Source organism: Anabas testudineus, chromosome 22 (assembly GCF_900324465.2).
Source record: "Anabas testudineus chromosome 22, fAnaTes1.2, whole genome shotgun sequence".
In the NCBI taxonomy this organism is placed as follows: Eukaryota; Metazoa; Chordata; class Actinopteri; order Anabantiformes; family Anabantidae; genus Anabas; species Anabas testudineus.
In genome coordinates, this window is record NC_046630.1 from 7,221,636 (window position 1) to 7,234,538 (window position 12,903).

At 39.7% G+C, this 12,903-nt stretch overlaps 1 protein-coding gene and 1 long non-coding RNA gene across 4 annotated transcripts; both read right to left on the bottom strand.

Annotated features, from left to right (window-relative positions):
* Positions 1 to 2,186: 2,186 nt before the first annotated feature.
* Positions 2,187 to 12,793, bottom strand: LOC113147859 (beta-1,4-galactosyltransferase galt-1-like). 3 transcript variants are annotated; one of them, XM_026339131.1, is made up of 7 exons: positions 11,747 to 12,793; positions 10,831 to 10,899; positions 9,839 to 10,342; positions 3,596 to 3,718; positions 3,106 to 3,436; positions 2,808 to 2,983; positions 2,187 to 2,681 (listed from the first exon to the last, which is right to left on the bottom strand). In XM_026339131.1, the coding sequence occupies exons 2-7, from the start codon at positions 10,884 to 10,886 to the stop codon at positions 2,471 to 2,473; spliced, it is 1,401 nt and encodes a 466-aa protein (XP_026194916.1). In that variant the 5' UTR covers positions 10,887 to 10,899; positions 11,747 to 12,793; the 3' UTR covers positions 2,187 to 2,470. The 3 variants fall into 3 exon arrangements, with proteins under 3 accessions (XP_026194916.1, XP_026194915.1, XP_026194917.1); XM_026339130.1 differs by lacking the exons at positions 2,187 to 2,681; positions 2,808 to 2,983; positions 3,106 to 3,436; positions 3,596 to 3,718 and adding exons at positions 6,931 to 7,671; positions 7,814 to 7,998; positions 8,132 to 8,462 and having other exon boundaries at positions 9,716 to 10,342; XM_026339132.1 differs by lacking the exons at positions 2,187 to 2,681; positions 2,808 to 2,983; positions 3,106 to 3,436; positions 3,596 to 3,718; positions 10,831 to 10,899 and adding exons at positions 6,931 to 7,671; positions 7,814 to 7,998; positions 8,132 to 8,462 and having other exon boundaries at positions 9,716 to 10,342.
* On the bottom strand, positions 3,725 to 5,507 carry LOC113147862. The gene is made up of 4 exons (XR_003297407.1): positions 5,479 to 5,507; positions 5,014 to 5,163; positions 4,511 to 4,577; positions 3,725 to 4,273 (listed from the first exon to the last, which is right to left on the bottom strand). It is a non-coding gene; the product is annotated as an uncharacterized LOC113147862 (long non-coding RNA).
* Positions 12,794 to 12,903: the final 110 nt, after the last annotated feature.

Sequence of the window (12,903 nt, forward strand, 5' to 3'; positions counted from 1 at the left end):
GTGAGACGTCAGAGGAGAACGTCAGCCGAGCTCAACCGGCTGCCGTTCCGGCGCGCTGGCCTCGCCGGGAAGACAGCGGCTGTTTCCGCTGTGGTGAACTGGGACATTTTGCCCGTGACATTTTGCCCCGCCCCCTCGTCAAAAGCCGGGTCACCGCAGGGAAACGGCAGCGGAGTGAGGCGGTGAGGGGACACTCACTCCAATCAGACACACCCCTCTCCGGGAACTTTCACACAGTGGGTCGCTGTGGATTTATTAAAGGACTATATGAGGACTGTGTTATAGAGAACCAGTAATGTCGGGCCCTGGTGGATACGGGGTCTACCATCTGCTTGCTGCGACGGGGGTTTCTCCCGGGGACAACCGGTCCTCTCCCGGAGGGGTAGACCCCCACTGCAACAGAATTAATGACTGTTACTGGGGAAAGGACTGTGATGCCAGGGAAACGGGCGCTTCAGATCGCTGTGGGGGAGCAAGAGGTGAGCCATGAGTTTTGGCTTGTTGACATCTGCGACGACTGCATCATCGGCCTGGACCTGCTAACCCGCTGGGGTGCGCGTGTTGGCGTGTCGGGGCTCGCCCTATGCTTCGGCACGGAGACCGTGCCACTTCAGTCGGGCCGGAGAGGGAGCATCAAACCCCAGGGACGCTGGGCTCGTGGGCGCTGAGGCCAACGCACTCAAGCCGTCACCTCCATCAGCCAGTATCCCGACAACAGAGACCGCCGACGCTGTGAGGGAGCTGGGTCAGCGGAGTGGCGCACATCTGGGAAAGCATCAGAGAGAGCAGCTACAGCAGTTGTTAGCGGAGTTTGTGGACATTTTTGCTGCACGTGATGAAGATTGCACCAGAACAGGGCTGGTGCAACACCACATCAACACCGGTGAGGCCCAGCCCATCCGCTGCGACCCCACCGGCTGCCTCTCTCCAAAGGCCAAGCGGCAGCGGAGCTGATCACCGCCATGGCCGCGAAGGGCATCATCAAGCCATCGGACAGCCCCTGGGCGGCCCCAGTGGTGATGGTGAGGAAGAAACGGGCGTCCTAGGAGGGCAGTCGTGCTATAAAGGGGCGTTTTATGGCACTTATGGCTTGCCATATAAAGTGGCATTTTATGGCACTTTTGGCTTGCCATATAAGAGGGACGGCGTTAAGGCGTCTGTAGTCCACACAGAGCCGCCAGCCACCCCCTTTCTTCCTCACCATCACCACTGGGGCCGCCCAGGGGCTGTCCGATGGCTTGATGATGCCCTTCGCGGCCATGGCGGTGATCAGCTCCGCTGCCGCTTTTTCCGGCATCTAACCGCAATAAAGTGGTTAGATGCCGGAAAAAGCGGCGTCCTAGGAGGGAAGTCGTGCTGTAAAAAAATGGCGTTTTATGGCACTTATGGCTTGCCATACTCTTATCCACTACCCTGCATCGATGACGCTCTGGATTATGTGGCGGGGTCGTGTAGGTTCATTCAACTGTTAATGGCACAAAGAACAAACAAATTTGGACTTTTGGCGTTGAATTTGATGTTTTTTGAGGCATTTAAAATATTTACTGATCAATCAAGACATTAAATCCACTTGGTTGTTTTAATGTCAGGGTGAACAGCAGTCAGCATGGGCGTGGTGGCTCGGGAATGTTGATGTGTAAAGGCAGTAAATGTTAATGTTCTAGTAACACATCATCATGAGCAGCAAAGATAATAAATAAAAGAACAGACGAAACACATAAAATACTGTAATACATGCTGTATATTAACATTTGTCCATTGGAACGTTCTTTCATCCAAACGTCATGAGCACATCGTGCACTGAGGTCTGCTCCACTAACCTAAAGTGGAGTGATGTACATCAAACATTCACACATGGTCATCCACACAATCATTTATAATTAATTGGATCCTGGTAGGTTGGTAGTAACAAGGTAAAAGGGGTTATAATGTTTTCAGAAATAATGTAATAATAAAGTATTATGATGGTAATTAGCAAAATAATACTCAAATAAAGCTTGGTATTTATGGATATATGTGAACTTAGTTGTGTTACCTAGTCATGGTAGTGTCCATATAATAACTATTAAACAGATCCAGAAATGCAAAATTTCCTGTTACTACTTAATTTATTGACCTAAAACTAAAAACCAAGAATCACAAATACACACTTTTAAAGGTATAATTTAATATGTTTTTGGGTGGAAGTAAACACACTGACTGACAGAGGATGTTTTAGCAGGTGAAGGCCAAGAATGCAGCTTAAGCAGATGTGTGATGACACATTTAATGCAGTATCATCACAATGGTTCTGTGACATGAATAACCTCCACCTAGTGACACTCAGTAGGTAGTAGCCATGAAGTGCCTGTGGAGACTAAAATTACCTACATAATTATTACAACCACTGTAGGCACCATACAGACAGCTGGCAGAGAACAACAGCACTGTAAAGGGACTGACATTGTCCGTAATATAATATAATATTATATTATAACAGACCTCCTCTCCTCAGCATCTCATTCACTCTTGGTATCACTTTGTCTTTAAAGTCCCACAATCGAGTGTCCTTATGCTGACTGAACAGCCGTTCATTCTGGGGACCTGTTGGGCAGTGAATCATCCGACAGACGTCCATTGGAACCTTGTACTTTCTTCCAAACATCTTGAGCACATCATGCACTGAGGTCTGCTCCACTAACCTAAAGTAGAGTGACATACATCAAACATTTACACCTGGTCAACCACACAATCACTTATAATTATTTATGATAATTTCTTTATTTATTATGATTTTTTTTATTAAATTGTCAAAGACGTCCTCCTACCTCGGCTGAATTATCATCTTTCGTGGGTTAAATATGTTTTTATCAGGGTCCTCCCTGACGATGCGCTCTAATATATTGAAGCCTGGCACCCCACGCCACCGAGGCAGGGGGGTGTCTTTGCCTTTAGTAAAGAATTTATAAGGAAAAACATGGGACTCTATGTGGAACATCGCTGCCTGCAACACATGGACTCAGTTTTAGTAAAAAGTTGGAAAGAAAATAAAACACAAAGAAATTCAAAATATGACATATATGTTTGGGTAAAATGTAAATTTGTCAAATGCACAAAATAACCTACATCTGGATGCTGCTGTTGGAGCATGTCCATCATGCTCTTCAGGTTGTCATGTTGGTACGGCATTATTATCTCATCTATGTCGTTCAACAGAACATAACGTGACCGATCCATGGATCTGTAAATACAATCATTAAGTGTGACCAGCTGGCCGTAATAATGCAGGTCTCCACCATGCTTTGAGAAAAGCCAACCATTAGATGGATTCAGATGCTTGTGGATTGGCCATTCAACCATCTCCACCAATCCTTCCTCGCTGTAGGTCTTTAACAGGCGGTTGAGTTCTGGGCCAGCACTGGTGTTATAGATCACCACCCTGCCCACACCCAGCAACCTGTGGCAAAACAAAGCAAATGTTCAGATATTCAAATTCAGGCAAATTCATATATTTATTTTGCAGATGATGTTTTCCAATATCAAACATAAGAGAAAGAACATTTACAGCAAATATATACAGGCACTCTAATGACACGTGTGCTGTTGTTGTTCTGACCTGTACATCTCCAGCGTCTGAGCAAACTGTAGCACATTGTTGTATTCTCCAAACAGGGTGGAGATGCAGACTGTGAAGTCAAACTGAAACGTTTTCTTTTCCTTTCCATCAGTCTTTTTGTTCCTTATTGACGTTTTCTCCTCCTCTCTACTGATCTTCTTATTTTTTATTGGCAGCCATCTCTGGTTTGATACCTCCACACTATCTGGCTGTGTCAGAAGAGTGACATGTGACACAGCATTGCAGTTGGTAGGAATCTGACACATGACGTCTGTAGCGCTGAATGGAAAACCAAAGTGATCTGAGTTCACTGAAACTGTTACTGGAGTTGTACTTGATAAGTGGCCTGCACAGCAGAATAGACAGTAAAGGGTTTGGATGGAGTCTCTCCTGAATATACTAATGATGCGTATGTCATAACCCTTCACTCTCTGGTCCATGTAGGCTGACACCAGGAAATGCTTTGTATTTTCTAGTGGGGTGATGGACTGGTTAGATATTTGAAATGGGCAAGTGTCCAGAGCCCCACGTGGTGGTGGGATTGACCTGTAAGTCCTTGGTGTTCTCACAGTTGTGATGATGATAATATAGATAAAGATAGCAATGATGAAAAGGAAGAACTTCAATTTCAATTGTTTTGTCTTGTTCATTGAACCAAAGACAAGACAGATTCCCAACCTGAGGGAAGAAGTAGGAATCACAGTTAGAGACATTAAATTTGAAAAACACAGCAAAACATTACTCCAGTAACTTCTTCTTAACAGGTGTGACTGTGATCAAACTGTGGGTGAAACAGCTGCTAATTAATCAGCACTACTTGAAACATGTCTGGTGGACATATGAAATGAAGGTACAGCAATGTGTATGAAGAAAACAGAGAACTATGTAAAAATAATTTTGTGTAAGTTATCTCACCGCTTAGAGTGTGTTGACATGGTCTCTAAGTCCATTCCACCTATACACTTCCCAGGCATCATAACAACTGGTGATGAATGAAATAATTAGAATTGTAAACAGTAATGTTTATTTCTGCTTGTCCAACATAATAAAATGAAAAATAGTAAAAATCAAATAATATTTGAACTAATCCTAAAAGTAATTTGTATAATAAGGTTATACATTGACTGACTTGGAGCACAGACTGATTTATAACTGAGCTAACGCAATCCCTCTTTCTCAATTCTCCTTTATGTAAAAAAAAGGGGAATTGAAATGTTTATTTTTGACTACCACACAGCTACACAGCATTCAGAAAATGGTTTCAATACTGGAATGAATGGAAATGACGGAAATGCTATTCTATTTAAAAATGCTATTCTATTTAGAAGTCAACAAAACTATGGTTCAAATGATATGATTTTCACGTTAACAATGGTTTTAACATTATATTATACTCATTTTAACATAGAGTAACTCACTCGAAGCTGAAGTGCAGTCAGTGCTCTCTTCCAGTTGTGAAACTGATGATGTTCTGCTCCCGACAGGTAGAGTACACAGAGTTACTGTATTCTGCACCCTGCGCTCATTGGTTCTTCAGCTGTGACTGTTTAGCTTGTAATCTGTTCAGACTGTGTAGTACACTTTGTAGGTAATAATAATGAGTCGCACACACAGAAGATAACGATAGGCAGTATGTAAGTGGTAGTTTTAATGTTGTTTCAATGTTTAAACTCTACTTAATCTGTTATTGCACAGCTGCAGCCACACACCCAAATGTAGCCTGCAATAAAAGGTACGAGGCAGTTCCACCATTCACTGCATGAATTTCTGTGTTAATCTGAGACTTTTTACACCAGTCACTACTTTTCATAATAAACAGCAAACATTCTTAGCCTCTGTGTTTTGTTTGCTTTCATGGAGCTGGACTGTCTCTGTGTTATTACCTGTGCGCCTCTTCCTGCTGCTGCATACACTTACTGTGAATGTTTGTATTCAAACATTCTCTTGATTAGAAGTAAAAAGCACTTAGACAAGCAATAGACAGTTAGACCCCAGGTGATGCTCAAGCAGCTGTCCTTTTGCCGTCTGACTTGATATTTTTTATTTCATATTTGAAAAATTTGGCTCTATAACATAAAATTTCAGCCAACACTGTATTGTAACTATGCCCAGCAAGATTTTAAGATTTCTAATCATTAGTGTAAAAAAGGAAGTACTTTGATATCTTGAAGAACTCCTACTTGATGTGAAAGTGACTTCTGTGACTAGGGTTATAAAAAAATGGACAAGTGTATCTTGCGTCATCTTACAGCGGCACAGTCCAGTTTAACAGAATCTTGTCATGTGTAACAGCACAAGCAGACAACAGAAGACAAGCAGAAGACTTTCTATGGCTCTTGGAAGTCTTTTGTTAAAGACTTTGCGTCATCTTTCAAAGGTTTATTCAGTTGGACGTTTGTGAGAATAAGAAGGTGTAGCTTAGTCAAGTCAGGTGTAATTTGTAATTCATGTTACCTGCAATCTTGTAGAACCCCCCCTGATGTGGAAGGGACGTCCGTGGCCAAACAGACACCTGGACAAGTGATTTCATTGCCAGTATAATCCTTGTTGTTGTGAGGCAAATAGTGGCTTTATTGAGATTTTCAGCATGCCCGAACAAATAAAGAAACAATTTGCCAAGTACAGCAGGGTTACACACATTATCTGTGGAACAGAAACTCTCAGATGGCTGAATGCTCGAATATCAACATTTCCTTATCTACTATGTCATCTAAGAGAGGGCATGCCTTTGTCTAGAGGGACTTGTGAATACCTGTACAGCTTATATACTAGACTGCAAAATGATCAGCTTGATCTAGATCAGGTTAAGTTCAGAGAATAAATCTCGTAGTATCTTAATTTAGCTTAATTTAACCTGATTTATTGCACCTGGTTAAATGAAGCTGGTATGCGTGGATAACTACAACACAGACAACACAGAATAAATCTCCATGGTAAGTAGATTTAGGCGTGCAGCAGTGTCCTTTTTTATTAAGCAGCAGCTTCCTTCCTGGTTACTGCCATAAACACTCTGCTTGTTTAATGTTTTACATACTGTAGACTCATGAACACAGATGTGAACCAGTTCCAATGATGCCTTTAAATCTTTGGCTGTCTCTCTGGGTTGTTTCTTTACCTCATTAATGAGGTAATGTTGTGCTCTTAGAGTCATTTTGACTGACCCACTTCTTGGTCCAGTAGCCACAGTCCCAAAGTGTCTCCATTTGTAGATTGTTTTCCTAACTGTAGACTGGTGAATTTCTAACTAACTAACTTTCTAACTAAGTCTTTGACATCACTTTGTAACCCTGTCCAGCTTTATGTAAATCAACAGTTCTTGATTGTTTATCCTCTGAAAGCTTCTTTTGGCGAGGTATGGCTCACATAAGCACATTCTTCTTGTGCAGAGCAAACTCAAAAGGTTAGAATGGTTTTCTTCAGTCTAAGTAGCTCTAGTCCATACCTCCAAACTAAGTTTATTCCAGGTATGTTCACATACCTTTTCTACTAGGAATATAAGGTTTTTATGGTTGTTCTAGATAAAGACAATTCAAGTTCCAATTCCTGGTTTGTAACGTTGAGCATGTGACATGATGTATTTATTTGTTTGATTGTTGCTAATCTAATTGTTTTTATCTTTTAATATCAGTCAATCGCAGATTATTTTCTACTAGGTTTTTAATAGTATTTAGAGATTTTCTTTGATTTAGACATTGTTCATTTATTTAAATAAACACAGTTGGTATAGTGAAAATAAATAAAATAGCAAAGATAATTTAAAAGAATGGACAAACCCCAATAAATATAGCACATATATTTTGTAAAATATTTCCATGTACTTATATTAAATATTATTCAGCCTATTCTCCTTCTCCTCTTCTGAACTCATCAGTTCCACTCTTCTCAGTATCTCATTCACTCTTGGTATCAGTTTGTTTTTAAAATCCCACAGTCGTGTGTCCACATGGAGCTCCTCCAGCGGCCGTTGTTTCAAGGTACTGATTCTGCAGTGAATGACACCACAGACCTTCATTGGAACCTTGAACTTTTGTCCAGACATAATAAGCACGTTGTGTACTGAGGTCTGCTGCACAAACCTGTAACATGCATAAACAACCACATATGGTCAGTTTCTGTAGAAGTATCTCTAACATATGTACCATATTCATTCACATTATTGTGTCATGAGAGCCTTTCTGCAACTGAAACTTTACTAAATTGTCTAAGTAGTCCTCCTACCTTGGCTGAATTATCATCTTGGGTGGGTGGTTTATGTTTTTATCACGGCCCTCCCTGTAGATGCGATCCAGAATATTAAAACCTGGCACCCCATCCCACCGTGGCAGGGGGCTGTTTTTGTTTTCAGAAGTGCTCAAAAGGGTTTTCTTGGGAAAGACATGGACCTGAATGAGGAACGCCCCTGTCTGCAGAACATGGATTTAAATTGATGGGTGTAAAATGAAAGTTGAAAAGAAAATAGGACATAAATAAGTGCACATTAAAACATTTGGGTATAATGTTAGGATATTCTCAAATGCACATCAAAAACTACCCTACATTTGGATGCTGCTGTTGGAGCATGTTCATCATGCTCTTCAGGTTGTCATGTTGGTACGGCATTATTATCTCATCTATGTCGTTCAACAGGACGTAGAGTGACCGATCCATGGATCTGTAAATGCAATCATTAAGTGTGACCAGCTGGCCGTAGTAGTGCAGGTCTCCACCGTGCTTTGAGAAAAGCCAACCATGAGATGCATTCAGATACTTGTCAATTGGCCATTCAACCATCTCCACGTATCTTTCTTGGCTGTAGCTGTGTAGCAGGCGGTTGAGTTCTGGGCCAGCACTGGTGTTATAGATCACCACCCTGCCCACACCTAGCAACCTTGGGAAAAGTGAGGGAATGAAAATTAATTGCATTTATTTTGCAGATGCTTTTGTCCATGCAGGTTACAATACACTAAATGCTTTGAATATATGTATTTGCAAACTGACTCCTCCTGATCATATGTTGAAGAGATTCTACTTTCAAAATGTCCCAGGAAAAGATACTGAGTCCCCAAGAAGTCCACAAAAACACAGTCACTGAGGTTGCAACCATGACCTGCTGTGGCGACCTCTGTTTTTAGAAGTTATCATAGCACTGAACATTTTCTACTAGAATAATAATGATCTTGGGAGAATTGTTAAGACTAACAAGTACATCTTATCATTCATAAGCTGATGACACACATCCTAAACATCACAGCTGTATGTCCTACTGTCCTCTGATGATTTAGTTCCCATAAGCAAGTTAGTAGACTGCAATAATGATATCAAGAAGTGGAGCTCTAGAAACTGTGTACAAGTTAGTGACATAGTGCCTGGAGTACAGTGGTATGGGTCCACAAACCTTGGTGTCATTCTTGATGCTGATCTCAGCTTTGAAAGACATATCAGTGCTATAACAGGACAGCTTTCTGTTACTTAAAATCCAAAGATAACCAGACTTTGAAAAACTGGTCCATGCGTGCTTAAGAAGACTGGGTAACTGTAATGATCCTGGTCTTCAAAGCTCTTAATAGTTTGGCTCCTACTGACCTGGTTACTGACAATTGTCCAACTAGACCTCTCCGGTCATCTGACAGTCATCTTCTGACTGTACCCAGGGTAAGATGCGAGTCTTCAGATAGGTTTTTAGTTATTTTGCTGAGATCAATCAGAACTGTTTTAAAAAAAAGCTTAAAAGGTTACTGTTTTCTCAAGCATATGACTGTATGTGGAAATCAACTTGAATCTGAAATGTTGTGTTTATTCAGGGCTTATGTGGTGAAGGAGATTCAGTTGGTTTGGATATGGCGAGATTAGAGGTGCTTTCAAAAGGATTTATTACGCTTGGACAGCAATCTAGTTCTCTGTGTTTCCAGTCTTTGTGCTAAGTAAACTTACCTTCTTACCGTAGAGAGACATGGGTTATGGCATTACTTTTGTTTTTCAACCTTAAGTCTGATATTATATAGTCGCCACATTTAATCCTCCTTATGGTTTTAATGTTAGTAGTTGACTTCTGCGTAACAGCTAGAAGGCATGAATACCAGCAGACTGACAGAAAAAAATGCAGGTGACTCATCTGACATAGTACTTTGTGGTGTTGCTAACCTGTACATCTCCAGCGTCTGAGCAAACTGTAGCACATTGTTGTATTCTCCAAACAGGGTGGAGATGCAGACTGTGAAGTCAAACTGAAACGTTTTCTTTTCCTTTCCATCAGTCTTTTTGTTCCTTATTAGCAGCCATGTGTGGTTTGATACCTCCACCCCATTCGGCTGTGTCAGAAGAGTGACATGTGACACAGCATTGCAGTGTGTAGGAATCTTACACATGATGTCTGTAGTGCCGAAGGGAAAACCAAAATGGTCTGAGTGCACTAAAACTGCTGCTGGAGTTGTAGTTGATAAGTGGCCAGCACAGCAGAATAGACAGTAAAGGGTTTGGATGGAGTCTCTCCTGAATATACCAATGATGCGTATATCAAAACCCTTCACTCTCTGGTCCATGTAGGCTGACACCAGGAAATGCTTTGTATTTTCTAGTGGGGTGATGGACTGGTTAGATGTTTGAAATGGGCACGTGTTCGTAGATCCATGTATCTGTGTGATCAACCTGTATATCCGGGGGGTTCTCTCAATGATGATTAAGATGAAGACAGCTATCAAGAGGAGGAAGAACTTTCGTTTGAAATGTTTTACCCTGTCCATGGAGCCAAAGATAAGATAGATTCCAGACCTGAGGCAGAATTAGGAAACATAGTAAGAGACATTTTGACAGACAGATTTCTGAAACAAAGCATAACATGTGACTTCATAATGATCTCAAACTCAAAATTTCAAAGCAACATATTTGTTTTGAGTAAGGCGATTTAACTTTCTTTTTTTATTTTGGGTTCTTGTTGATAAAATGTAGAATTTCTGACTTCCAAGTTAGGAAAACATATAATTCTATGTCTGCAGTACAGCATGTACAATGAGACCAGTATTTCATAGCAGTGTTGTTGTTCCACATTTTTAAGGTTATCTAATTACAGTACAGTGAGTTTAGAGAAAATAATTATTACATTTATTAAGATAGAGTTAAGTAGCAGTGCTTTGGCATTTTCAATTTTCAATTGAAAGAAATGTAAAAATGTTTCTAAAAAGTAGGTAGTTTCTAATCTAAAAAGTTTGAATAACTTTTGATCAAGTAAGAGATTGGCTTGATTTGTTGGCATCACTTACGTTTTTACTTTACTTCCTGATAACTTTCCGACATGTAACAGCTTATAACATTTCATCTCTTCCTCTTCCCTGAAAAAACATCCGTTGGCAGTTGCTAATTAGCATAACTGATTTAAAGACGCACGTTCACCTGCAGCAGTCATTCAGTACAGTATTGTACAGTAATGTAGTATTTATATAGTATTCACAGTAATTCCTTGAATCCTGAGGATAATAATGGTATTGCAATCCTTAATGTACATCCATGTTAATTCTCTACATGTGTTATAAAAGTTATACGGCATGCAATCACACGGTGTAGTTGTAAAGAGTGTGGGAAAAACAGGATTTCAACCACACTTTGTTGCACTATTGTTAATAAAAACATGTAATTTGATACTGAAAAACAGGTTCTACTAAAAAACAACCAACACAGTTGCAACCCAAAGCTTATTTATTTCCTAGTTGAATCATAATCAACATTCAGTTCTGTGCTAATGTAATTACGTACAGTACTCTTTGTGTTTGTTAACTGTATGTTGTTGAATGAACAGAATGAACAAGTGTTGACTCAACTCATTAAATAACTAGTAACTGTTCAGTCGAAGTTCACTTAGCTTAGGGGCACAATTACAACTAACTTTGCTGGTTTGACATAGTAACCTTGACAAATACAGTAATTTAAAAACAATACTTTATTAACATAAGTTTTATTCTTTTCATGCTAACAGTCAGGCCAGTATAACAAAAACAGATTTATGTATTTTTTTGTCCTTCCTGTACACTTTAGTTGTACAGGAAGGACATTAGGTGCAGAGAGAAAATTCCCAGTTAGCTGCTGACGTGTTGTTAGAGGGAGGGGCTAAACTAACTCACAAATAACAAAAAATCCAACACAATTAAGGTAAAATCTGATTTAATGTTTAAACTGACTTACCCAGTGGTATCCTAACAAGCTAATCTGGCAGTAGCTGCAGAGCTCTACTCTTGTAGACTGGTAGGTCTATTGCTGCTTCTCCTATCAACAGCAAAAATATACAACTAGTAATATGAGGAGGGGTTCAGTGTGTCTCCATAATACTGGCAGTACTGGTTACTGACACTGTAAGGGCTTGTTTTGACTAAAACAGAAAAATGAATACATGATGACTGCTTAAATGAATGGGAATACCCTATATTAATAGAAGAACCTAGTTCTTTAACTTGAGAGCAAAATCTCATTATTTCATCTACACATTTTTTGTAGAATGGTATTTTCTCAGCTTAAATACTTGATGTGTTTTTATGTTCTACTGTCAATAAAATGTGGTATTATGACATTTGCAAATCATTACATTCTTTTTTATGCAGATGTTCTACAGTGTCCCAATGTTTTTATTTATATGAAATGAGGGTCGTAAATCTGAGAGCACAAATACATTACAATACATACATTACAATATTATCAGCTTTACAGAACTTTTATCAAGCAGAATTGCTTGCAACATAATGAAATCATGAGAGTTCTACATTCATAACTAATTGTTTATGATTATTTCCACTTTGATGAAGACCTGGTCTCCAGGTGCCATTACAGTGCTATTTAAGCAAATGCAATAAAACACTCTCTTGTGGCAAATTTAGGGGTTTATGAGGGACTTCTTATTGTATATATATTATCTTTGACATCTGTGATTATGTTAAAAGTCTGTGAATGTGACAGACATCTCTTATTTACAAAAAGCTGTGTACAGGATCTGAGCATACAGTAAGAACTGCAGATAAACAATCACTTGCAACTTCTGCCCTTGGACACAAGAAGAGACTTTTTTTTACTTTTATTATTGTATCTTTTCCTAAATTCAGTGCATACTTACATGCTATGTACTGTATAATGTACAATTGCCAAATAAAGAATTGCATTGCAACATTTGAATATTGTTTGCTTTATGGCATTTTATTAAATTATCTGTATCTTGTAAATTGTCTGCATGTTGACTAATGTATGCTATCCTTGTATAGTATGTGCTAAAATACCTGTTTAAGAAAGCTGATTCTATTCTGTTCTGTTCTATTATATTTTGTTCTAAATAGGCTATCCAAATAGGTCAGAAA

What these genes read in the sequence shown, in the direction of transcription:
- LOC113147859 (XM_026339130.1), bottom strand. Translation starts at nt 10,886, where the DNA reads ATGAAATGTTATAAGCTGTTACATGTCGGAAAGTTATCAGGAAGTAAA. An exon ending in TCAGGAAGTAAAGTAAAAAC is followed by an intron (nt 10,343 to 10,830) that starts GTAAGTGATGCC and finishes ATTCTGCCTCAG; the next exon opens with GTCTGGAATCTATCTTATCT. An exon ending in TCCAACAGCAGCATCCAAAT is followed by an intron (nt 7,999 to 8,131) that starts GTAGGGTAGTTT and finishes CATGTTCTGCAG; the next exon opens with ACAGGGGCGTTCCTCATTCA.